At 25.4% G+C, this 26,131-nt stretch overlaps 6 protein-coding genes across 10 annotated transcripts; 5 read left to right on the forward strand and 1 right to left on the reverse strand.

The window, feature by feature from the left end:
• Positions 1-6,814: 6,814 nt before the first annotated feature.
• Positions 6,815-7,444, forward strand: OCT59_021742 (uncharacterized protein; the record flags this gene model as incomplete). The annotated part of the gene is made up of 1 exon (XM_066146712.1): positions 6,815-7,444. The coding sequence occupies one exon, from the start codon at positions 6,815-6,817 to the stop codon at positions 7,442-7,444; it is 630 nt and encodes a 209-aa protein (XP_066005820.1).
• A 250-nt stretch (positions 7,445-7,694) lies between these two features.
• OCT59_021743 (uncharacterized protein) lies at positions 7,695-9,356 on the forward strand (the record flags this gene model as incomplete). The annotated part of the gene is made up of 4 exons (XM_066146713.1): positions 7,695-7,844; positions 8,082-8,459; positions 8,550-8,661; positions 8,806-9,356. The coding sequence occupies 4 exons, from the start codon at positions 7,695-7,697 to the stop codon at positions 9,354-9,356; spliced, it is 1,191 nt and encodes a 396-aa protein (XP_066005821.1).
• Positions 9,357-16,859: 7,503 nt separating this feature from the next.
• Positions 16,860-18,087, reverse strand: OCT59_021744 (dolichyl-phosphate-mannose-protein mannosyltransferase pmt3). Its single transcript, XM_025317429.2, has 4 exons — positions 17,795-18,087; positions 17,456-17,605; positions 17,325-17,373; positions 16,860-17,241 (listed from the first exon to the last, which is right to left on the reverse strand). Exons 1-4 carry the CDS (start codon positions 17,873-17,875, stop codon positions 17,219-17,221), a joined length of 303 nt encoding a protein of 100 aa, XP_025178270.1. The 5' UTR covers positions 17,876-18,087; the 3' UTR covers positions 16,860-17,218.
• A 175-nt stretch (positions 18,088-18,262) lies between these two features.
• Positions 18,263-18,469, forward strand: OCT59_021745 (uncharacterized protein; the record flags this gene model as incomplete). Its single annotated transcript, XM_066146714.1, has 1 exon — positions 18,263-18,469. One exon carries the CDS (start codon positions 18,263-18,265, stop codon positions 18,467-18,469), a length of 207 nt encoding a protein of 68 aa, XP_066005822.1.
• Positions 18,470-18,530: 61 nt separating this feature from the next.
• On the forward strand, positions 18,531-20,843 carry OCT59_021746 (uncharacterized protein; the record flags this gene model as incomplete). 2 transcript variants are annotated; one of them, XM_066146715.1, is made up of 6 exons in its annotated part: positions 18,531-18,618; positions 18,693-18,776; positions 18,850-19,526; positions 19,646-20,002; positions 20,090-20,554; positions 20,624-20,843. In XM_066146715.1, 6 exons carry the CDS (start codon positions 18,531-18,533, stop codon positions 20,720-20,722), a joined length of 1,770 nt encoding a protein of 589 aa, XP_066005823.1. In that variant the 3' UTR covers positions 20,723-20,843. The 2 variants fall into 2 exon arrangements, with proteins under 2 accessions (XP_066005823.1, XP_066005824.1); XM_066146716.1 differs by having other exon boundaries at positions 19,646-20,554.
• Positions 20,844-21,427: 584 nt separating this feature from the next.
• On the forward strand, positions 21,428-22,775 carry OCT59_021747 (uncharacterized protein). 4 transcript variants are annotated; one of them, XM_066146717.1, is made up of 5 exons: positions 21,428-21,576; positions 21,653-21,735; positions 21,813-21,931; positions 22,031-22,490; positions 22,573-22,774. In XM_066146717.1, exons 1-5 carry the CDS (start codon positions 21,457-21,459, stop codon positions 22,601-22,603), a joined length of 813 nt encoding a protein of 270 aa, XP_066005825.1. In that variant the 5' UTR covers positions 21,428-21,456; the 3' UTR covers positions 22,604-22,774. The 4 variants fall into 4 exon arrangements, with proteins under 4 accessions (XP_066005825.1, XP_025178272.1, XP_066005827.1 ...); XM_025317430.2 differs by having other exon boundaries at positions 22,031-22,775; XM_066146719.1 differs by having other exon boundaries at positions 21,657-21,735; positions 22,031-22,775.
• Positions 22,776-26,131: the final 3,356 nt, after the last annotated feature.

Raw genomic sequence — 26,131 nt, forward strand, 5'->3', positions numbered from 1 at the left:
TTCTGGCTAAAATTAGGTTAATTTTTGGCCGGAATTATGATATACAAATATAAGAAATTTTTTATATAGTCACATCTCTTTATAATCACCAAATATTATTTTCTATATTTGATATTTGTAATATTGTTCGATTTGTTTGTTGTACTTTTCGTTTAAAATTAATAATAAAAGATAAAGTCATAAGACTGTTTGCTCATAATCACCAAATATGGACTGTCCCAAATGTGTGACTATAAAGAGAGTTGACTGTATATGTTTTATTAGATATAATTTCATTAGACCATAAAAAATTACAAGTATTTATTAATATATACAGAATACATAAAAGTAAAAAAAAGAAAAAGTAAAGAGTAACAATATTATTAGATATAAAAAGAAGAGAAACAGCTATAGTAACATTAGTATTAGATATAAAGATAAAAGAAATATTATTATTATTGTTAGTATTAAGGTAAAAAGAGTTAAAGAAACAGTAAAAGGAGTAAAAGAAACATGGATATTATCGTTAGTATTAAAGTACAAGTAAAAAGGAATAAAGGAAACGTAGATAGTATTGTTAGTATTATAACATAAAGTAACAAAAAGGTAAAAAAAAACGCGTTAATATTAAAATAATTAGTATTAATAAATAAATATTTCTATACCTGCAAAGTAATTGAACAAAAGAATAAAAAAATAAAGAGAAAGAAAAAAATAAACATGTTGTTAGTATTGTTAGTATTGTTAGTATTAAAGTACAAGTAAAAAAAAATAAAGGAAACATGGATATTATTATTAGTATTATGATACAAAGTAATAAAAAGGTAAAAAAAAATGCGTTAATATTAAAATAATTAGTATTAATAAACAAATATTTCTATACCTGCATCAGGAAGTCACGAGAAAAATGTTCATCAAATGTACATCAGTCACTTGATGTACATCATAAAGAAACGCTGAACATCAGATCCTGCAATGTACTACCGATGCACAACATTTGATGTTCATCGCCAAATCAAAGATGTTCATTACCTATACATTACGATTAATTAACACATTTATTAATGATATTAAAATACATGCGTTATTTATTATTATACTATCATTATACTATACAAATGTATTATTAACTAATTAATATAATATCTATGGCTATTTTAAATCTATATAATATGTTAAATACTAGATAAAAATTGATTTCCAAAATAAACCTACAAAGAAAAAAATGAAAATGTTAATAAAACTTTTCGTTAAAAATAAAAAAAAGTAAAATTTGAAGGGATATATATACCTTCGAAATAGGATCCAGTCGCATCTTGAATTTACAAAAGAAAAAAAAATGAAACTGTTAGTAAAAACGTTTTGTTAGAAAAAATAAAAATTTGAAGATACTGTATATACCTTCGAAATTCCATATAACTGAGTGATCTCAGATCTTACAAAAAAAAAGCAAACAAGAAACGTTAGTTTACATTTCTAAAAGAAAAATAAAAAAAATCCAAGTTTTAAAGTGAATTGAAACTTTGAAACTTACCAATCCGTTAAGATTTGTCTTCTTTTTCCATTCTTCAGAAACCCATCCAAGATTTAAAAGAAGAAAAAGAATTAGAAATAACAAAAAAAATTAAAAAAATTAAAGATTCGTATTGTTCTTACAAATCTTTGGGTTTTCTATTCTTCGGAAGCCCATCTGAAACCTAAAAATAAAAGAAAAGAACGGTTAGAAACCGTTTATAATAATAAAATAAATAAAAATAAACTAAAGATTCGTACTTATGAATTTTGGTTTTTTCCGTTTTTTGGAAGACACCTGAGAAATCCAAGACCTAAAAATAAAATAAAAAGAACGGTTAGAACCATTCATAGTATTAAAAAAAAATAAATCTAAGGTTCGTAATATAATACTTACGAACCTTAGTTCTCCATTTTCCGTTCTTCAGAAGACTACCTGACAGAACCTATAAAAAATAAAATAAAAAGAACGGTTAGAACCATCTATAGTATTAAAAAAAATAAATCTAAGGTTCGTAATATAATACTTACAAACCTTAGTTCTCCATTTTCCATTTTTCGGAAGCCCTTTTGAGATACCGAACTTATAAAAAAAAGAAAGGAACGGTTAGTAAACCGTTCCATAATAATAACAAAAATAAATAAAAACTAAGATTCTTACGAATCTTGGTTTCTCTTTGTGAAATCCCCTTCCATCATCCCCTTTCCCAGTTTTTATTTTAAAATCTGGTTTCGTGAATAAGCCGGCGTTCTACAAAAAAAAATAATGAAAAAGAAACGTTAGATCGTTTCTTGAATTAAAAATAACAAAAAATCTTCCCCTTTCCAGTTTCTTACTACCTTAAAGTCCGGTTTCGTAGTATTCAAGCTGGCGTTCCCTAGTAAACGTTTTATAAAAAATAAAATAATGAAGAGAAACGTTAGTTCGTTTCTTAAATTAAAAATAACAAAAAATCTTCCCCTTTCCAGTTTCTTACTACCTTAAAATCCAGTTTTGTAGTATTCAAACCGGCGTCCCCTAGTAAACGTCCTACAAAAAATAAAATAATGAAAAGAACGAAAAAAAAAATAAAAATAAAAAAATAAAATAAAAAAAAAATAGATTAAAAAAAAAGTAACAAAACTTACAGGTGTAAGAAAAGGGGGAGAACGAAAGGGAAGTGAAGGACGAAAGGAAAGGGAAGGATATAGGAGAAGGACGAAAGGACGAGGGGATAAAGGGAAGTGAAAGAAAGGGAAAAAAAAGTTTAAAGTTTTTTATTAGTCAAAAAAAAAAAGATCGATCGGCAAACTGATCACGTGATACTGATCAATACTAACTGAAATTTACTAGTTAGTAATTATATTTTTATTATAGCAAAGATATGTACATTGAATATTTATTATTAAATGCTGCACATCATAATAAAAATTTCATTAATAATGTTCATTAATGTTAAATATTACTTGTACATTAAAAAGAATAAATATTGCAATTAGTGCTCCTAACAGATCAGATCAGATCAGATTTTACTTAGATTCAATCTGATCTGAAATTAATTAAATCTGATCTGATCTGATCTGAATCAAATCGGTTTAAATTTAATCTGAATCAGATCAGATTTAATTAGATTCAAATCTGATCTGATTTGATTCAAAACTGATTAAATCTGATTTGATCTGGATCTGATCTGATCTGATTTGAATCTGATTTGAATCCGAATAAATATATTATAAATTCTAAAGCTATAATTTGTAAATATGTAATTTGGCCAGAATTATGCACTTAACTCTGGTAGATTATTGAATTTCCCAAAAAGGAAATTTAGGTTACACAAAATCCAACTTGAAAATCGATTTTTGTGGAACGGCTATCGCCAAAAAAGGAAATGATCGACATATCAGTTTTGGCTGGAGTTAAAAATTAGGAATTAATTCCAGCCGGCATTATGAATTCGGCTGAAATTATTAGTAAAATCAAATCTGAAATCTGAATTAAATCTGTCAGATTCAATCTGATCAGATTCAGATTTTGAATAAGCCTAATCTGAATCTGATCTCGATTCGATCTGACGGATTCGAAGCTACCTGATTTTGTTCGCATCAAATTTTTTTCGATCTCGAATTCGAACTGCAGATTAAATTTATTCGATTCGATCCGAATCCGACAGATCAGATTTTTCGAGTACTAATTGCAATGTACATAGGATCCTGGACATCGCATATATAACTCATAACTGATCTGCATGAATTTAAGTACTTTTTGCTCCTGCTAAAATAGACCTAATTTGCTAAAAATCAAATTATCACATTTCAAATCTATACTAATTTGCTAAAACTCAAAATATAACAATCACCGCGCATGTAATATGCAAATCATTTTCATATTAAAAAAAATTCATGTAACCATATTTGAGTTACTTCATTTTATGATAAACCGTCAATTTTAATATGTAACTCCCATACAAATTAAGTAATTTGATAGAACATCATGTGCTTTACTAGTCTCGAAGTTAATTTTCCATTTTTGAAATTTTTTTTTCTCTTCGCATATACAAGAAGTTTACGTTAAAAAATGAACTTTTTTTGAGATCCTTTTAAAAGTTTGAATAAATATATAGTTTTAATAGCAAAAATATATGTAATTTTACAAGAGAAAAAAGATTTTCTAAGGATTTAATGGTAGTTATTCAGGTAGTTTTTGTATAAACACAAAAAAATTGATTTTTTAATAAAAAAAAGAATTTTTACTTCAATAAATTTTAATGAGAATCCTTTAACTAATAATAAATATTTTATTTTTAGGTGTAACTTTTCAAAAGAAAACAGCTTTTATTAAGTTAATAAGGTCGGTCACCCAATAAGATTTTTGTTTATTATTGAATTTATCAAATTTTCTCTATTTTTTAATATGAAATAATGATAAAATTTTATTTATTATAGGAAAAAGGAAGGGAAGAGTATTATTAGATTTATTTTTGAATAATATATTTTTTTTTAAATTAAAAAAAAACTACAAAATTTTCATTATTTTTAGTAAATCCACCTTTGTCCAATCATGTTTTAATATTAGATTCCTATTTATTTCATCACAAAATTTTTTTATTTTAATATTCAAATTGTTTTTTAAATTAGAAAATAGTTTGTTTTGTAATTAAAACCATTGAAATAATAAAGAATTTATAATACTATTATACAAATATAATGAAAAAAAGTGAAATTTTTCTTTATAGATTCTGGGTTTATTTGAAAATTTATTAGAGTTAATATTTTTTTAAGCTTTTTTTTTGTTATAAAATTATATAAAATACTTTCTATCTTAATTTGGAGTTTTAAATTATTTACTATATTTGACAAATTTCAAGTTTTTCTCATTATTCCTTATTTTTAGCAAATAAAATGTACCAATTTCTAGTTAAGATCCACCTTAAAAAACAAAAAGTATTTGAAAAAATTTTTCAACACACTCTTAGATGTTGTCAAGAAGTATTATTTTCTATATTTAGTTTGAAAGTTATTTTATATAAATGTAATGTTACATTTGAACTGCATTTTTCAATTTTTATAAAATTTAGGCTGGCATTATAAAATTGGCCGGAATTAAGCAAAATTTGGCCAGAATTATGGATTCGAAAATCATCAATTTTAACCAATAAAATTTATTTTAGCCGATTTTGATCTACATACATAAATTATATAATTAATAACTATACGGCACCATAATTTTTAATATGGCTATCATAATAAGAAAAATTTGCCCTTAAATTTTATTATATGCGCAGTGATTGATAAGTTAATAATCTTTTTTTTTATTATCAATAAAAAAATAAATGATTAATATAAATTAAACTGCCAATTTTTATAATTAAAATATGTAAATTATAAATAAAATAATAATTAATAAAAATAATAAATTAAATAAATAATATTAAAAAATAAAATATTGCGAAACTAAACGGACAGTTTTTGGCTCACATTATGCTTAATTTTAGCCGGAATTATACTTAATTTTGGCCAAAATATGACACAAACCCCGAAACTAATATTTTTAAAAATATTATTTATAAAGTTAAAAACAAAGAATAAGTTAAATTTAAAAAAAAGTACCAATTTGCTCAAATATAAAATATGACATTGTAAAATCAATACAATTTGCTAAAACTCATAATTATGACTATTAATTAATTTTCAATCAATTTGCTTTTTCTAAAATTATGAGTTTAACCTAATTTTGATTGAATTTGCTAAAACTCAAATGTAAGTTATATATGTGATGTCTGGGGTCCTATGTACGTGCATTTAGCGTAAATGTATATGTAATATGGTATGCTTCTGATATGTAAAGCAATAAATTATGAAATATATGTAAATATATTATATATAATTAAAGAAATAATAGAAAGAAGAGACAAAAAAATAAAAATATTGAACAAAAGAATAAAGAAATAAGAGACAAAAATAAATAAGACAAAAACGCGTGCATGATTAAATGATTAAATCACATGCAAGGATCAGCCTAATTTTGATTGGCCAGAAAATATGATATCGTAAAATTACAGAAATCCGCATTTTAAAAAATCATGTATATCATACAGCGGACGTGACATAAATAAATCATGACTGAAATTTGTGTTCAATTTGTGTTCAATTTGTGTTGATAATTCTGGTAAAAAATTATTAATTTTGACCAAATTTCGTTAAATTTGTTAAATTTGTGTTGAATTTGTGTTGCGTAATTTTTTATTTATCACAAGGAGATGGTATTTAGTAATTGCATGTATGATGTACAAGATTTTTTTTATGATTTTTTTAAGAAATGTACGCAAAATATTTAATCAGAATATAATTGTTTTATTTTTAAGGAAATAATAATTTTACGCCCCTGCGTAGCAACGCATCCTTTTAAATCACGTGATAATAATTAAATTTTGATTGGCTGTACATATACACCAATAATGATATGCCAAGATTTTTTTATTATTCTCGTAAATTTTTTACGCGAACCTTCCTTTTTTGTTTTTGTAATCAAAAAAACTCTTTCTTTTTTTGTTTTACAGTTGGCAAAAGTCTCTTTTTTTGTTTCATTACTAGTAAATCTTTTTTCTTTTTTTGTTTTACAACTTGGTGAAGCTTTCTTCTTTTATTTTACTACAGCAGGTAAATCTTTCTATATTTGTTTTGTTTCTTTGTTTAGTACGTTTACAATAAAGAAATTGTATAGCGATAGAATAAAATAACATATCATAGCTTTTTTGGTAAACTTGCCTTTTTTGTTTTATAGTTAAAGACAAACTTACCTTTTTTGTTTTATATTTAGGAACGAACTTTCCTTTTTTAGTATAAAATGGCGGTTTCACAAGAAAAAAGTATTATTGAAGCAATAGAAACTTTAACTAGTAATTCTCAACAATCCGAGCTTTATGTTGGACAGCATTGTATTTCATGGCCATCTGCTATAGCTTACGTTTCAGAATGGTGTAATTTTCAAGGGTTTCAATCACGATTAGATAGATCTGATCGTAACAATAATATGCCAGCAGGTGAATATAGGAAATTAGCTATTGTTTGTCAACACTCTGGTAAATATAAAAAGCCGTTAGCTGAATTATCTTTGAACAATAATATTAAAGAAAATCATAAGACGATAGCAAAAGTTAGTAAAACTATTCGATTAGGTTGTAAAGCTCATATCAACCTATCAAGACCGGAAAAAAATAATGTCAATCAATATGTATTTGTTACAACAATTGTAAATGAACATTGTCACGAACTTAATTCTCAACTTATAAATTACACAAAAGAGACAGCATTAACGAGAGAAATGATAGAGGATATTAAGTTTTTAACATTACAAGTTCGTCTTACTATAACACAGCAAAGAGTATATCTTGAAAAAAAGTATACGAGCGAAAAATTCAATCTGATATCCTTCGTTACGAAATACAAAAATACCGGCCATCAGCAAAAGAGTTAAATAGAGATGCGTTAAATCTCTATGAACATCTTCTTAAATTAAAAGAAGATGATATTAAATGGCAAATTTTTGTCAATTTTGATAAAACAAAGGTTTTAAGGAGATTGCTTTGGATGTCTCCTAATCAAGTGGAGCTGTGGATTCAATATCATGACGTTATTATTAACGATGTTACTTGTAAAACAAATAGATACGATATGGCGTTATCATTATTTGTCGCTATTGATAATCACAATAATTCACGATTAGTATGTCAAGCGCTTATTACGACGAAACAGCAGAAGCCCTACGTTGGATTTTTGAGTGTACACTACTTGCAACAGGTGGTAAAAAACAGTCAAATGAAACTATAAGTGGAGGGTTAGTTCCTTTGGTTTTTATGACAGATGCAGATCCGGCGGTAGATGCCGCATGTATTAAAATTTACCAGAATTGTTACACAATGCATTGTATATTTCATATCAGTCAAAACCTTCATAAAAAGTTTTCAAAATTGTTGGGCAATAAATATTCAGAATTTTTGAGCGAGTTTTATAATGCTAGAAATAGCTTAAGTCAAGAAAGATTTGAACAGTTATTTACCATATTGATTGAAAAATATGAACAAGCTGCTGAATATTTGAGAAATTTGTATAAGACTAAAACATATTGGGCACTTTGTTTTACTTCAACAATTTTCACCGCGGCAGTACAATCTACTTCACGTGTAGAGGGCATGAATGCAGTTTTAAAACGTGAAATTCTTAATTCCAACACCTCTCTATTGCAACTTGCTGAAGTAATACATCGTCGTCATAAAGAAGAAGAAAAACAAAAGGAATTTGCTTTTTGGAAAACAGTCATTCCTTGTGTGTTATTTTTACAAACAGCAAGTTTCCTTTTTCCTGCAATCGAAGCATTAATAAAAAAATACTTAACAACTCCATTATATAATCTTCAAGTTCAAGAAATCAATCAAAGTGTTTATTACAAGTGTGAACAATTTGAATTAAACCAAATTGACATGTTTGAACAGGTATGTTAATAATTTTTTATAGAAGGGTAGTAATAGTAAGAATAGTAAGCGAAATGCAGCAATGATTAACAAAATTTTAAATTATTTAAGATTTCTGAAGTGATTGATACAGGTTTTTTGGAAGATTTACCTGATGAGCGTAAAGCATGTATCAAATCAATTTTTTATCATGTTAACCAAAGAGAAATTAAAGAAATTTGGGGTATTTCGGTTCAAAATACCCAAAAATTCAAACATTTTATCCTTTTAATGAACAATTCGGCCCATTTACGTTCATGTTTAGCAACAGTTACAAGGGGAATTGTTTGCCGACATTATTTTAGTCTTATGATGCATACACATACAGCAATGTTTCACATTCAACTTATTAGACCACGTTGGTATAAAAATCGAGACTTGGATGGAAAACATGAACCTTTCGTATTTGCAGCTAAATTTCAGGACACTGAATTGTTAAAGCAACCAGAAATAAATCAAGAAATTTTTTATCTAACGGCTTTAATACAAAACAATGTTGATAAATGGGAGCAGATAAGTAAATCTACTTTAGATGAAAAACTTTTCTTTGGAAAAGTGATGGGAATGGCTAAAAAAGTTACTCTTAAGGCGGTTGAAAAAAAGGATGAGCGAATTTTTGAGATTTTTCAACGCTATCTTGATGAACTTAATGATTTTGAGGATGAGCTTAATAGTGAAATAGATACCGATGATGAAGCTAATGAAAATAGCTTGCAGCTTCAAAATCCAATTAAGAAACCTAGAAAAGGTCGACCAAAAGGAACAACAAGAATTAAAAGTGCCATGGAGCCTCCAAAATCTAACAAGAGTCAACGGCATTGCAAAATTTGTAGACAAGCCGGACATTATTCAAGCACGTGTACACAAAATCAAAAATAACTCAGTAATTTTATATTAGTTGCTAGTCTTTTGATAAATGTACGTGAAAATAAATGAATCAATCTTTAATAAACAATAAAAAACTAATGCAAAAAAAAGTTTTATAAAAGTTTAGAAAAGAAAGCATAAAAATACATCAAAAGTTTCTTTTTAGATAATTGTATCTAATCAGTTACACCCGATTTCTTATTTATATTACAGATGCATGTAACTTTTCTGATACACTTACCTAGATAAAAAGATGATGTATAAAAAAATGCGTAACATCCCAGGACTACAAAATTCACGGCAAAGATTTATGTTAGAACTTATACATTGATGAAAATTTACGTTATTACAGAACCCTTACCATATTGACGATACGAACTCAAGAATTGCATGATATATCATAGAAGAAAGATCACTGTTTAGCCGTAAAAAATGGTTAGAAACAGCACTGAAACTAATCGAAAATTTCCCACTCAACTTCCTAGTCTACAAAAAAGAAATGTTAAATATGTAAAAGAAAACGCACGACAATCACCAACACTTACTAGGTTCAAGAGTCTACATTAACATTAAATGTGTAAAAAGAAACGCGTATTCGCATACTACCACCAACACTTACTAAATCCAGGAATACGCCCACAAGAAACTGAAAAACAAACCAAAGTGTTAGCGATTAGTATGTACTCCATTAACACTCACTGTCTGTCTAAAAAGAGTTTTAGCGCTTAGTGTGTAAAAAGAGAACTCATAATGACTCTATTAACACTTATTGTCTGTCTAAAAATAGTTTTAGCGTTTAGTGTGTAAAAAGAGAACTCATAATGACGCCATTAACACATTATCTGTGTTAGCGTTTAGTATGTATAGTTGTATACTATCTGCCTAAAAATTTATCGGCTATCAACCTTATGAAATCACGTGATCAGAGGGTGCGTTGCAACGCGGGAGCGTATAAAAATTAAACCCTATTTTTAAATATGATATATTGATATTTATATTTAAAACAATTAAACATGTACATGATTTTCAATTATTTTAAACTGAAATCAAACTAAGATTTTTTTTATTTTTTGATTTAATTATGATATTTATATTTAGATAATCCATATCCGCATGAGATTTAATTAATATGTTTAATGGTGAAAAGTGTAATAAATTAAATTTTAATTAAAACGAGAAATAAAATCAAACCAAAGAGATATTGTTCAAATTTTATTTAAAGTGACATTTTACGACTTTCTTTCTACTTAAATTTTCATTCATCCCAAAATCAAATTATAAAAATCAAATCTAATTTAATAATGCCTCGCCACACACGTTCATGTCATTCCCACTATAATGTTCATTGGAATTGGGCTATGATGGACGAACTTGTTGACATACGTCGAGACAGAAACTGTGCCTACCACAATATTAATGGTAGAAGCCACCATGATTTTTGGGACTCTGTTGCCAATAGGTTCATATGACTAATATCTATAATTTCTTTAAGAAAGAATTTAAATTCAAATTAACCAATCCATTTAATTGAATCAGAATAAATAGAATATTTCGAATGAGAGTTTCTAGGCAACAGTACAGCCAAAAGTGGAGGAACCTCGTCAGGGATTACTATATAAGTAAATAAATAAAATTACATTCATATAAATTAAATGTATTTATTGAATATTCAAACTGATTTTGATATTTAGAACTATGTTCTTTATCATAATGGTAACCCTAGGCGGTGGCTGTGGATGCGTACCGGCTAAAGATATTATCGTGAATTTAGAACGAAATTTTGGGAGAGGCCGGGTAATTATACTATAATAAAATTTATAATTAATATTTACGTTCATGTTTTAAATTTGATAAATTTGATCAATTTTAGTCACACGTGATGATCGTAGGGTAAGGAGAAACTTATCTACGTATCGTAGAAGATAATTATTTTTATTTTTTATTATTTATTAAGTGAGTAGCTAGGCCCAGTCTGTACTAAATATCGGTTGGAGACTTACGTTTTTTTTGGGCTGTGACTGATACTGACGTCCATGTCATACAGCCTAGATACTATTTTATAAAATAGTAGCGAACAAGTATCAAATGTGTATTTTTTTATTAAGTTATAATAAAAATTAGAATTTACTTTAATTTTTAACATAAAAATTGTAAATAATAAAAAATTCGTAAATAAAAATAAATTTGCTTTCCCAAACTTAAAAAAAAAGGTGTTTATATTATTTTTGATTATTCAATAGTATTACATGCCTCTTGTATACGTTCTACTGCATATGCAGTTTTAACGATCGAATAGTAATATTATACAGATTTATAATCTCGTAAATTTTCAAAATATTTTAACCATAATATTACGCAGGTTTACAGTCTCGTAAATTTTCAAAATATTTTAACCGTAATATTACGCAGGTTTACAGTCTCATAAATTTTTGAAATATTTTAACTGTAATATTACGCAGGTTTACAATTTCGTAAATTTTTGAAATATTTCAACCGTAATATTACACAGGTTTACAGTTTCATAAATTTGCAGAATATTTTGACTGTAATATTGCGTAAATCTTACGATATTGAAAACTTGTGTAATATTTTAACCGTAATATCACATAAATCTTACGAAATTGTAAACTTACGTAATATTTTGAAATTTTTCAAAATATTATGCCATAAACTTTCGTAAATTTACAAAATCGTAAACTTACGCAATTTTTTGCACTATAAAATTTCCTGATGAAGTATTAATTTTAATTTGCGATATACTTATAATATACCTAAAATATGCCTAAAATACTCTTAAAATATAGTTTTAATATTTTTGTTATTTGCACAAGTAAATTATATTTAAAATATACTTAAACTAGAATTTAAGTACAATATAAGTATATTTTTTACATGCTTAAATATTCTTAAAATGTGCTTAAAATTCAATTTAAGTATAATTTAAGTACTTGGGAAAAAAACAAGTACATTAAAAGTATATTATAAGAGTATTTTAAGTATATTTAGGTATATTATAAGTATATCGTGAATTAAAATTGATACTTATAATAAGTATATTTTAATAAAATTTTAAATATATTTTAAGTATAAAGACTTTTCATAGGGTAAGCTACTATATATATTATTAGTTTAATATTCTGATTTGGTAATATTGAAATCAAATTGAATTGTACTTGCCAGTGTTGGGTCTAGAAGAAAATCAAGAGATTCAAAAACTTCTTGTAGTATTCATAACATAATCCAAATTTCACATTCAATATTGCTACATTTTTTTATTTACTAAAACAATGTATTTTAGTATGCTACTCAAGTTAATGAATTTTAATGAATTAATATTAATTAAAACTAAAATCAATTATTGTAAATTTTGAACTATAAATACATACTTAAAATGAATTTGGCAATATGTTTAAATAAAGTTTTATAAATCAGAATGTTGCTGAAGTATTGATTGTATATATAGTCTCATCACAACGTAAAGTTAAATTAATTGAAATAATTGTCTATAATAAAAGATTATAATAAGCTATTTGAGTTCAACAAAAAAATTATTTAATTCTGAAATTACTTTAAAAAATTGTGCAATTTCTTCATTATCCGCAAGACTTTTACATATAAAATTTTTATTATCTAATACCAATCTTTCTGTTCATTTATTTAGAAGCTGTTGAATAAATTTAATTGAATTTCTAAGTTCACTTTCTAATTGTGAATTGTTTTTAGCAACTAAACGAATTTCTTCTAGTATATTTTTTCTAGAAAATAAATCTTCCATTTCACTATTTATCTAATCTCTAAGGAGAACCATACCTTGTAAACCAAAATTTAAAATTGATATTATTTTTTCAGCTGGATTTATTCAACTTTATGCTGGAGTTGTTGTCATTGCTATTGACATATCAAAATTACCATAAATAAACAAATACAGAAAAAATACTTGAACAGATCCATATGTTGCTCTATAAAAAGTATTTATATTTAAAATATAATTAAAAACTTTTTAAAATATATTTAATTTAAAAATTGTGAAATACTTATAATATACTTAAAATATATTTAAAATTATCTTAAAATATATTTCTAATATATTTAATTTTTGTCCATATACTTAAAATATATTTAAATTATATTTAAATTAAAATTTAAGTATATTATAAGACTATTATAAGTATATTTTTTATGTATCTAAAATATACTTATAATATATTTTAAGATAATTTTAAGTATATTTTAGATATATTAAAAATATATTATAAGTATTTTGCACTTTTTAAATTAATTGGTGATCCATGAGTCAAGTAATGAAAACGATAATAAAATTTAACAGAAATTTATTAATTAAAAGCCGCATTTCTGAATGTGGGGTTGTTTATGAATTTCTCTAGCCAAATGTTTAAATAATGCCATTTTGCTTTAATGAAATAGTTTTCCACAGGTTTCCCACCAATTTCATGCAAAAAAAACCATAATGTAACATTGGAAAAAAGTTCAATTTCTAAGAGATCTGAGATTCGAAAGATAAAAACTAGTTTTATCATACCATATCACTTGTATAATGAGTGTAAAAAAGTCTTGAATTTTTCGAGTTAGAAGTTATTATAGCATAGTTTACTAATAAAATATATCAAAAATAAAGCAATATACATGAAAGTTTGGTGAAATATAAAAAAATTTCCATAATTTGTACTTTTAAAACCTTAGTTTACCTAATAACATAGTAAATGCTACGTGCTTCCAAGGTAAACTTCATCAAAAAAAAGTTTTACACTTTGTAGCTTTGAAAAATAAAAGTGTGACATTTACTTTATTGTTTGTGTTATTTTTAGTAAACTATACTTATAGTTTTTGTTACATCAGAAATCATTAAAGTCGGCGTAATACGACAAATTAGTATATGATTTGCATTAAATTTTATATGTAATTTCTACAGTTGACTTGCAGATCGTCAATTAAGTATATTTTAAATATTTTTTTTTTTTTTTTGAAAACTTTATTATAGATGCGATCATGTCCTATTATAATCACGCTTACTAGTATATTTTAAATATATTTTAAATATATTTTAAATATACTTTAAGTATAATACTTTTTATAGGGTAGAGATTATAAAAGAAAGAAGGTATGATCTATATGGAAATGTAAAGTGTAGGATATATCTTAAAGAAAATAAAGATGATAATCATTTAATTTAATGTCAGCAACTCAGAGATAGTAAAATCTAAAAATAAGCATGATAAGATATAACTATTTTTTTTTAAAAAAAAAGTTGATATATTACCTATGTGATTATATTGCCTAAAAATTTGATTAATGTATTTTTAATTAAAGTTCTTTTTAACTAAAAGCTAACTATATGTAAATAAGGTTGCTTGTCTAAACCTTTCCAAAATCTTACAATTAGTTTCTTTAAGATTTTACTATAATTTTATTATAGTTTCAGCAAGATTTTAGCAGTTTCAGTATTTACAATAAGTTTATTAGGTTTTGCTTTTCTTCTAACTTTTTAATAAGATTTTTATATGGTTTTGGCAAAGTTTCACTATTCTAGCATTTTACCAACTTGCCAAAACCCTCTTATATATAAATACTGTTAGGTGTAGAATATTTAATTAAGTCTTTATTATAAAATATAGAAATATTCATTATAAATATAATAAGAAAAACTATATTGTTATATAATAATAAATAATTGTATTTATATAATGTAAAACATAAGTTATACAAAATATCTTTGTTATATTAAAAAAAAGTTATTATAAAAGAAAATTTATTATTAAAAGGATTAATTTTTATATACAGTTTATAAAATTTATTTCATTAAATAATATACATCATTTAATTAGTAAAATTCAGTATAATGAAATTTTTTTTATATTAAAATCTGTATCATACTAAAGATCTATTATATTATAAAATTCATTATATCAAAATTCATTATAAGAAGAATTAACTTTATTAAAATTAATTTATTTTTCAAATGTAATGTAATTAATAAAGTAAAATTTATATTTTTTATATTTTTTTATATTATATAATTTTAAAATTTATATTAAAATATACAAATATTAAATTGTAAATATTCTTAAAATCTTAAAATAATTGAAATGATTTAGAACAGTTTTTATTTTTTGCAAAAGTACTTCAATGTTTATTGTATAGAGAATGTTGTCGTATTAGGCAAATGTGCTTCACGTCTTCACGTGCCGCGGCCGACATCAGAAAATTACCGTGCCAACTGCGACTGTATTTCCTGAATTTGAATCAGGATTTGACCTTTCTCTTTCTGGTAAAGATATTTAGTAATATCTTTCTGGTTACAAGCTTCGCCATCCACTAATTCTTTTTATCATCAATACCATGGCATCTGTTTTGGCTTTTCTTACTTATGCCTAACAACATCGCCGGATTCGTAATCAAAGTTTAAAATTGTTCCGATGACTACTTTCGATTCTTTAATGGATTCACTTCATTGTTTATCTGAATTAGCAGCATCTTTGGCAATTTAGTACTATCATAAGAATAGGTTGTGATCGAAATCTTCCTCATTTTTTTTTTTCATCAGTTTCATTTATCCCATTATTTTTTACTGTTGTCAATATAAGTTTTAATTTTAGTGTGAGAATTTACAAATATAGGTTTTTTCCACTATCGAATTTTAAATCTTGGTTCTAAGGCATCCATTTTAAAACAAAGCATTCCGTAAGTCCTCAATTTTAAATTTGACACTTTGTTTGTCTACATAATTTCCGGATCAGTTGATTTTAAAGCATTTATTACTTAATTTTATCTAATTTTTTAAAATATTCTTAAAAGGAAGAAAATACTTCTGATTTATAATTTTCTTAACTCCTTCTACCAACAGAATTCACACCTGTTTCCAGGTCCTCATAATTTCCCATAAATTGTTCTAATTTGTCGTTTAAAAGAATTAATTCACCTTTAGCTTTAATCCTTCACTTCAAATTTATCTCTCTCATTTGTCTGATCCATTTGTATTATCTTCTTTCATTATAACTACCCAGCCTCTTTGTCTCCTAATCATTACTGAAATACCATATTAAGCATATATTTCTAATAAAATTGCCATTGAAAACGCTGCTAAAGTTGTAATATGTTTTTGATTAAACTTTATCATATCCTTGAAAAATTCGAATTTTATTTCGTAAAAGATTCTCAAATCAAGTTACTTAGTTTTTGTGATAAACTGTGCAATGAATGTAAGTAACGATCTTTATATATATTCAGATGGATCATTCCAAATTCTACTATTGATATTTCACAAGAAACTATGTAAATCAAAGAATTTGAATTATTTTAATTACTCTAAAACGACATCCAGCTTTTATGGCCCATATTTAAGCAACTTTATCACCACTTCATTTTTATGGCTATTTATATGAAAGATTTGACCCTCACTTTTTTATAAATAAATAAAATATTATAATTGCAAACCAAAACCTTGTTTACATTAAGATCTTCATCTTTTCTCTGTTCAAAATAAACTTAAATCCTCAATTAGAAATCAGACTTATGTGGTTTAATGAAAATTTTATTGGACATCTAAATTTAAAATCAATTAAATGCAAGTCATCCGAAATATTTGTCATTCATTTTCTTATATTATTTATGACTATTATCTAGAAATTTTTCATTGAAAATTATAACTAAACAAAATGCCCAAATGGATGATAAAAGTAACAAAACACTTTAAAGCTAGCAAGAAGGAAAATTGAAAATATAAACAATAAACGAAATTTGTTTCAAATGGTCGAAATGAGTAGTTTTTGTTTCAATTTTTCTTGTGTAACAAAAAAATGAATACAAGTGAGATTGAAAAAGATCTAGTTTTTATCGTTAGATCACATGTAAAGGGTTCACATATAGCTAATTTGACCACCTAAAGGAAAGAAAAAAGAATATTTCATTCAATATTAATTAAAAATAAAAAGAACAAATGAAAGAATTGAATCTTTTATTAACCTATTTGTTCCACCATTACGTCAATTGCATCTCCATCTTCCATTTCAAGCTGTTGTTATTAAAAGAATTAATCAAAAAAAAAAGAAATATAAAGTGATAGAAATAAGACAAATTGAGTGATTTAAATTTACCTCTGCAGGTGTGTTGTGGCTTTGTACACGTTCACCATCATAAAGGAACCGGAGTGAATTTAACGACTTTCCTTGTCTTTCACAATAAGCATCCATTAATTTTTTCAGTTGTGTTGTCCGCTTGATTTTGAAAAACACTTCATTGTGATCCTAAGAACGCAAACATAAATAAAATTAATTACCTAACGCGTCCTTTCAAATTCGTTGTAAAAGTTTTAATTAATAAAGTTTTATCAAACGCGCATTTATTTGTATTAGTTCTCCATTAAAGAACGCCCACAGTTTCTAGACGCGCAATATTTTCTCCGCTTTTTTGCTCAAATAAAGCATAAAACTTACGTTTCCAACCACTTTCAAATTAATGTGTTCATCTTTCTTTTCGTCTCCAGCAGGTGGTGTGGGATTTGGTTGTTCAGACATTGTAGAAATTATAATATAGAGTCTTCTGAATTTTCTTCAGATCTTTTCAGAAAAGCAAGTTATGGGTTTTTTGAACTTTAAAATTATGAATTATTTTCTTTTATTTGAATAACGTGACAGAGAGCACTGGTCAATAAAAGTGTGATTATAAATGAAGCCGTCTTCCTTCTTATATGAAGTTTGGCAACTGCGGCAAATGTGGCTTGCGTAACGTAATTTCGGAATTGATGCTATGACATTCCCCGCATAAATTTCCGGTAATTTGAAAAATTGAAATCTTATAATCTTATAAAGCGCAAGCAGGACATCAATATTACCCAAAAATTACGTAAAAATATTTCTATATAAAGTCATGGATCCAAAAATATTTTCTCTGACTCGATAGTCATGGTCCTGTCGCTTTCCACTCCACCATCTGTGCCGCGTACTTCGTATCCAAAACTTTACTTAAAAGCAAGCAAAAAACTTCTCCAGCCTCAATTTCTTTTACTCATCTTTGCCGTTAGCATCGGCTTGTTTGTTACTTGTGTTGTCTTAGTTGATTTTCAAGACGACGACGATATATTTTTGGAAGACGAAGATGGCGATGACTAAAAAACCCTTTGTTGATTCTGATTCTATTAAAGTTGCAAACCCTGTGGTACAAATCTCTACAATGAAGTTTGAAAAGGAAAACACGGTTTTAACACTTACTTTCAAAAAAATTTGGGAGAATGCCATAAACACCTTGCTTACTGCGCTCGGTATAATTTTCAGTTATTCGTTTCATTATTCCTTATACGTAATATCTGACACATTTTTTTTTTTAACAAATTAGAGAATATTTTATTAGATGAGAGCGGAATGCCTTTAAAGTTGAGTAGCACTGAAGTGGACGAGAATGCCGAGAGAAGAACAAACTGTATGTAAATTTGCCATTCATTCCTTTAGCATATAAAATATTCAATTCTCTTTTAATGTCTTAATTTTGACAGTAAATTCAATGCCGGTAGAGAACTTCGAAATTCCTTATGGTAACTTGTCACCTCTTAAACGAAAACGTGAGGAGGATAATCAACGTAAAATCAAAGCACAAAAGATTTCAAATTCTTTATCTTCGAAACTAGCTAGATGTCTTTCCTTTGCAGAAGATGAATTGAATGATGGAGAATCATCAAACACGCAGCAAAGTTCTTTAGACTTTACATTTGTCCCGTCAATAAATTCATCAAGCTTATCTAATCGTAATTACAAACATTGTTCTCGTCGAATTTTTGGTGGCAAGTGCATTAAACAATCGGCTATAACTAGCTGCAGCACTTCTGATATGGAAATAACCGATAATTTCATGAGTGATTTATCAGGCGGGAGAGATAAATTAGTTCATGAGCCTGCTAGGATGCAAATGTTGCGTCGTATATTATCACATTCTAGTAATGAAAATTATTGGGATGTTTCAATGACTGATTGGATTAAATTACAAGCTCAGAAAAAGAATATTCCATTGATGGATTTTCAAACCCAATTTCAAGAGAGATGCCATGATGTGGAAACATCTCTCAATATACTTCATAATTCGATTCCAAACAATTATAATGATATCCAAGTTTTAATTGACAGATTCTTGTTGAATGCTGATTGGCTAAGGTGTGATTATTGCAAACCATTTATAGTAAGTCAGCTAAACTCAAATGATTCATAGTTATTAAATGAATTAATACAGACAGATCATTTTAGTCGAAATTGTTGATCTTATAATAAACAAAATCTGATAATATATTTTTTTAATAGCAAATCTTTCCACAATGGCAAACTTTGGAAAGGAATTTAGAAAATATTGTTCAATATGTTGAGATAATTGAAGATATGAAAGCTACTGTGAATTCTGAATACCCTAAAAGTGAGAACATTGGTTCAGATTTGAAACGAATTCAAGAAGTTTTGGAATTTAAGAAATCTTTATATGGAGAGATTTTACAACAATCTGGGTTAGCATGGAAAGTCTTCGGATTTCCAATAGAAGAGACTTGGATTTATGCGATTAAACAATGGTTATTCGGGTTAGCTTTTCATTGTTCAGCGATGATGAATAATGAATTAAACAAGTATGATCAATTATTTTCTGTGGATGACACGAAAATTGCCGAGGTATTCAAGTTAATAATAATTCCAAAAATGTATTTATAAATCGCACGTACTTACACTACTTATATTTATATTAAATTAAACAAAAAGCTCATGGACAATGTAAGGATGTGTATAAAAATCACAAGTCAAATAATTCAATTAATAGGAAGTCCTAACAACAAACTCACTTTATCCAGTATTGTTCTTGCGACTTCATATATTAATTGGGGTTTATCACAAATTGACAAAATAGAAAATAAAGCGCGAAGTGCTGAAGTTAGATTGATGCATATTTGTGATAATATTAATCATATTTTACACCATTTGCGTATTATACAAGATGTTGATGGACAAGATTCTTATATGGTGTATAATCACGGTGATAATCAAGGATTATTCTCTCAATTTGAATTACAACAAAATTTAAAGATTACTGAAAATTTTTCTGGGAGTTTAGTTGAAGCAGGATTAAGATTATGTGAACATATCACTAAACCAAAAATTAATAGTGTTACTGGTCCTGCTAACTTTTTATATATGTATTCTGAATTTGTGGTGAAGTTTGTTAATAGGGTAAGATATTTATTTTGCAATAACATTATAAAATGATGAATTATTTATTTATGCAAATTATCTCTCCAGGTAATTGAATATTCTGGGATGGAACAGCTTGTAGAACAAAGAATGCGTCCTTTAATTAAAAGTTTAAGGAACATGGAAGCCGCTCTACCAGCTGTTTAAACGGAGAATGGTTAAGTTAGGTATAAGAATATTAGAATCTAGAAAGAATTTGTTACAGTATAATCTGATTTTTACTATGCTAAAATAAAATAGAAAATTTACCTTATATGTAATAATATTAAATTCGCAAGCATACTTTAACATCGTTACACTGCATGTTTGTTTTAAAGATTTGCTTCTCATTATTAGAATTACTAAATGAGTTGTGGTACGAAAAATCCAGTAGGAGTTATTTGTGTAACTGACCTACTTACTGCGGACAACAATAATATTAAGAAATGATAAGAGCTATTTTGTTAAGCAAGTACAAATATTAACTGTTAATAATTAAAATTGTTGAACTTTAATAGTATCCTCAAATATTATATTTATAGCAGTGGTTTCTAAACAAATAGTGTAAGGATAAGTGCTATCTTTCAATTTATTTAATCTATTAAAATTTTCGCATCACAAATACTCCTATTCAAACAAGATAAGATCAATAAGATTGATTCATTACGGTTTAATTCGTCCTGGCTCATACATCAATATAAACTACCATTCAATTGAAAATTTATGATCCATATATAAATCTAAACATCATATGAAAATAATAAATATTAACAAATTTGTGAGAGTTTCTCTAGTCAACGCTATTGGCTAAATTTTTGTACAACAAAACAATAATTTTAATTCGATTTTGTTTAAACTCTTTGCTAATTTCTTATCAAACTACTTTTATTCATTTTATAAAAATGATAAGTTCGGAAGAGGATTTTAGTTCAGAAGGTGAAGTTGACTATGATAAAGTAGTAAAAGAGATAGAAGATTTGGATATGCCAAATTCAATAATAACAAAACTTATAAATAACGCTGTAAGTTAAATAGTTTTTTTCACGCGTATTTATTTATATAACCTTAAGATAGATACATTCTGTATTAACAAAAAAGCTAGGTAATAACACAATACAAGATGATGCGAAACTAGCTGTGATAAGATCAACGACTGTATTTATTAGTCATATTACCTCTGTGTATCCCTTTTTTCATGTTTTCGTATTTTTACCATCATTTATATAAAAATCGGTTCCTTAATTCAATTAACTAACAGCGCTAATCGCATGGCAAAAAGTAAAAACCGTAAAAACATACAACCTGGGGACGTATTTAAAGCTCTAGAGGATGGTGATTTTGAAGAGTTTTTACCGAGATTAAAAGAAGAATTGAGTTGTACGTACGTTCACGAAACCTTTACCTTCTTGTTTCGTTCTGTAAAAAAAAAAAATTATTTTAGTACGAACTGTTTTCTAAATTGATTTTTTTCTCTAGTGTTCCAAGCTGGACAAAGAAACAAAAAATTTGATAAAGTAATACAATCAGTTGATGAAGAATTATCAGGACCAACTTCATCCGCAGTTGTCAATTCTTCACCCGGAAATGGAATTATTGTTGAAATACCATCACATAATGGTATTATGAACGATATATCACATAGTGATAACGATGAAATTGAGACTGATATTAATAGTGAGGGAATCGGATCTAGAGGAAAACGAAAACATTCTAAACGTTCCAAAATATTTAGAGAGGTTGTTTCTGTTAATATAGAAAATAATAGGAGTAATATTTTATCACAAAGCGATACAAATATAAATGGACAACAGAAACAGGAAAGTGATGAAACTACACAAAAGAACAACAATATAAAAAAAAAAGATTTGTTAGATGATGGTAGTGATTTGACAAGTAATATAGATTCAAGTAATGATGAAGGGACAAATGAAGCCGAGTAAGTAATTCATAACAACTTAATTAATGAATAACATCTGTTCTTCTTATGTCCTATATACTGTATAATACTATATTTATAGAAGAAACCGGAGAAGTACAAAAGAGACTTGAATAAGTCCGTAAAGTGAAGACTACATTTTGTGTTTCTTAACTACGTAAATTTATTTGTTACTATTTAATCAACTTAATAATGTTGTCCTCCTTTAACGCGGATATATCATAAACTTGTACTAAGATAGGTAAAGGAATGGAATAAAAAGTATTGAATTAGACTCATCCCTTTAACATTTTTGCGTCAGAAAAAATTTGATAGAAGCATTAATGGTATTTGACGTTGCTCATTTGCAATTTAAGAATAAAAAAATATAAATTGACAAGTAACATAAAATAAATCGTAAAAGCGTGGGTATCACTTCCTCGCGAGGTAAGAATCCAGGATCGAAAATAATTTACAATAAAAAAATCATCACGTCAGCTAATCTATTCACAGATTAAACGATTATTGTCCTCTCAGTTCCAAGTATCACTGGACACGATGACTAATACGGTGTATATACTTCCAAGAAAGTAAGTGTCAAACAATGCTCTTATTACTTGCACTCGATATTGAGAATAATAATAAATATAGAAAAGTTTAATTATAAGGATATTTTCCAAAATTTATCATTATAGGAAATGATTTCGCCGATTTCGTCTAAATAACTTGTCTAATTGTATTGCCTTCGGAAATGAATTAATGCAAATGATCGAGGTCCTTAATAACACTACCCAGATCCAATTTGAAGGTAGGGACTTGTTTTTTAACTAAAAGGATATCACTATAGATCCGTTTATGAAGCGGATTCCTTTTCTGCTAGAATTATATTATATCTAGGTAATTTATGGAATTTTGATCAAAAACAATTAGTTTAATTGTAAGTATACAAGTTAATATTCAGATAATACTTATATTATGATGATTGTGAACCTCAAACTTCTATGATATAAATAATTATGAAAATATATTTTCTTATTATCTGAATTATTTGTTTATTAATTGTAATGCAGTTTATTTATTTATTATTTATTATTTTCTAATTAAAATTTTTAATTTTATATAATTTAATTAGATTTTAAAAATAAAATTACTAGTTTGAAATTTGAATTTTAAATAAATAATATTTATAGAATATTCAATACTATATTTAGAATTTGGTTTTTTTATTTATATCTTTAAATAAACTTATAATACAAATATAATTATATTTACATTTCTTTTATAAAAAAAATATATTATTAATAAAATTATATGAGATATAGAGTTTTGCTAACTTGCTTTTTAGATTAAATAATCTAAATTAAAAATAAAAAAATTATTTGTGCTATTATTCATTTCACTTTATACAGATTTTATTTATTTAGATATTATAAAGTATAATAATTAAGTTTTTTTATATTTTTTATAACATTTCTTATATTTTTGATTGTAATCATTTCTTTTTATAAAATTATATAATTACATAAAATTTACTAGTAAGTTAAATTATTTAGGTATATATATATACTATTCAAATTATTTTAGAATACTGTAATTATAATTTGAAATGCCAATCAAGTTAGTTAAAATATATTTATATATAATTATTTTACTTATTTTTATAAAAAGTTTAAAATTTGAAGAACATACCAGAACCCTGCTTACTTCTAATAGAGGTCTTTGGGAAAAATTCAAATTTACTAATAATTTTACCAGCGAATCTATTGGTTAATTGATCTAAAAAGGAAATTATAACAATTAGTATAATATTTTCTTTTTTAAGTATAATTTATCTATATATAATAGGATCTTCAAAAATTCTCAATTATAAATTTTACCTTAGATTTCCGATAACCTATCTTATAAGTAATTGGAATCCTAATGCATCCCTTTTTTTGGAAATTTTTAAATAGTAAATTTGTTAATCATTTATAATTACGTTATAATCAGCAAATTTAATATTTAATAATTTTCAAAAAGGAGGAGTGTGTTGCAATGCATTTGCATAAAATTATTATTTCCTTTTATAAAAATTAAAATTATTTTACTAAATTTTAAATTATTAAATTATTAAAATATTAAAACTACTAATCTTAAATTTCAATTATTTTCTTTTTAAATATTTAGAATTATATTTATATATATACTATATAAGGATACTTATATTTGGATAAATTTATATATTTGGTATATTGTATTAGCCAAAATTATTATAGTGTTGATCAAAAGTACTTATTTTTAAATAATATAAAAATCTGAGATACTTATATTTGGAACTTTACAGTAATATATTTTTTATTTTTTAAATAAGTATTATTAAATTAATAAAAAGTTTTTTACTTCAATTACTGGAAATAATTATTACTTTGGTCAGAATTATCAATTTTTACGGTACTATATTTTTTTAATGTTAGTCAATCGTTATTATTTTAATTATCAGTAATTATCACTTTATCACTCTAGTAATAGTTAGAAAATTCTAATAAAAATATTATAAAATTCTATTTACTAATATTTGTTAATTTTAGTATAATAATAATTACTAATAATAATTTTCTTTTTAATACTTTAAAAATTAAAAATTAAAAATTTATTAATAATACTATTAAGTAATTATATATATTTTATAATATAAATATTTTTAAAAATATATATAAATCTAATTTCTTTAAAAATAATATATATATATAAATTAGTAAAATTTTATAAAAACTCTTTTCTATAAGCCTTTAATCCATAATTTTTTATAAAAAATAAAAGAAATTTTTTAAAAGAAAAGTTTAAAATAATTAGATACAAGTATAAAATAACACTTATTTTAAAAAATTTTACAAGAAATATATATAAAAATAAATGCAAAAGAAACATGGTAACTGATAAGTTTTTGCTGAATTTTTAGATAAACAAATAAAACACTGTCATGTATTATTTTATAAAAAGACACCAAACTTTTAGAGACAAAGCTTCAAATATTACTAGGATTATATTTTTTACTTAAACTTATACTTTAAAACCTCATTTACTTCTAAAGTTAGCAAAAAAAGAAAGTATTATTATAGAGATTTTACTGAAGTTTTTTCAGAATAATTTTAAATATACTCTTTTGCAACTTTTAATATACACTACCTAGACAAAATTAGCGGACACCATATATGTATTATTTACTTAAAATTATACATAATAATAATACTTGAAATTTTAATATATGATAAAATAAATTCTAAAGTATATATATTTGAAATTTCATGTTTCTAGCTTTTATACATCTGTTTTAATTAAAATCCTAAAAAAGAATAAACAAATTTTTAATGATAATCATACTACTAATATGACAGATAAGCTGCCAATTTATTTATAATCATGTTATTCGTGTATATTAATAATATTTGAAATTTTAATATGTAATAGCATGAATCCTTATCAATATATTCAAAATTTCCTATAGTTAGCTATAAGTATTGTAAAAAAAAATTTGCAAAATTGATTATTCTTTAAAAATTATAAAATTCATCAGTATTTCACATTTTCTATATACTTTACATAAATAAAATTATTTTAAATTTTACATTATATGAAAGCTATTATTTTGAGAAGTAAATGTGCAAATTTATATGTCTTCACCT

The sequence above is a fragment of the Rhizophagus irregularis genome, chromosome 30 (genome assembly GCF_026210795.1).
Source record: "Rhizophagus irregularis chromosome 30, complete sequence".
In the NCBI taxonomy this organism is placed as follows: domain Eukaryota; kingdom Fungi; phylum Glomeromycota; class Glomeromycetes; order Glomerales; family Glomeraceae; genus Rhizophagus; species Rhizophagus irregularis.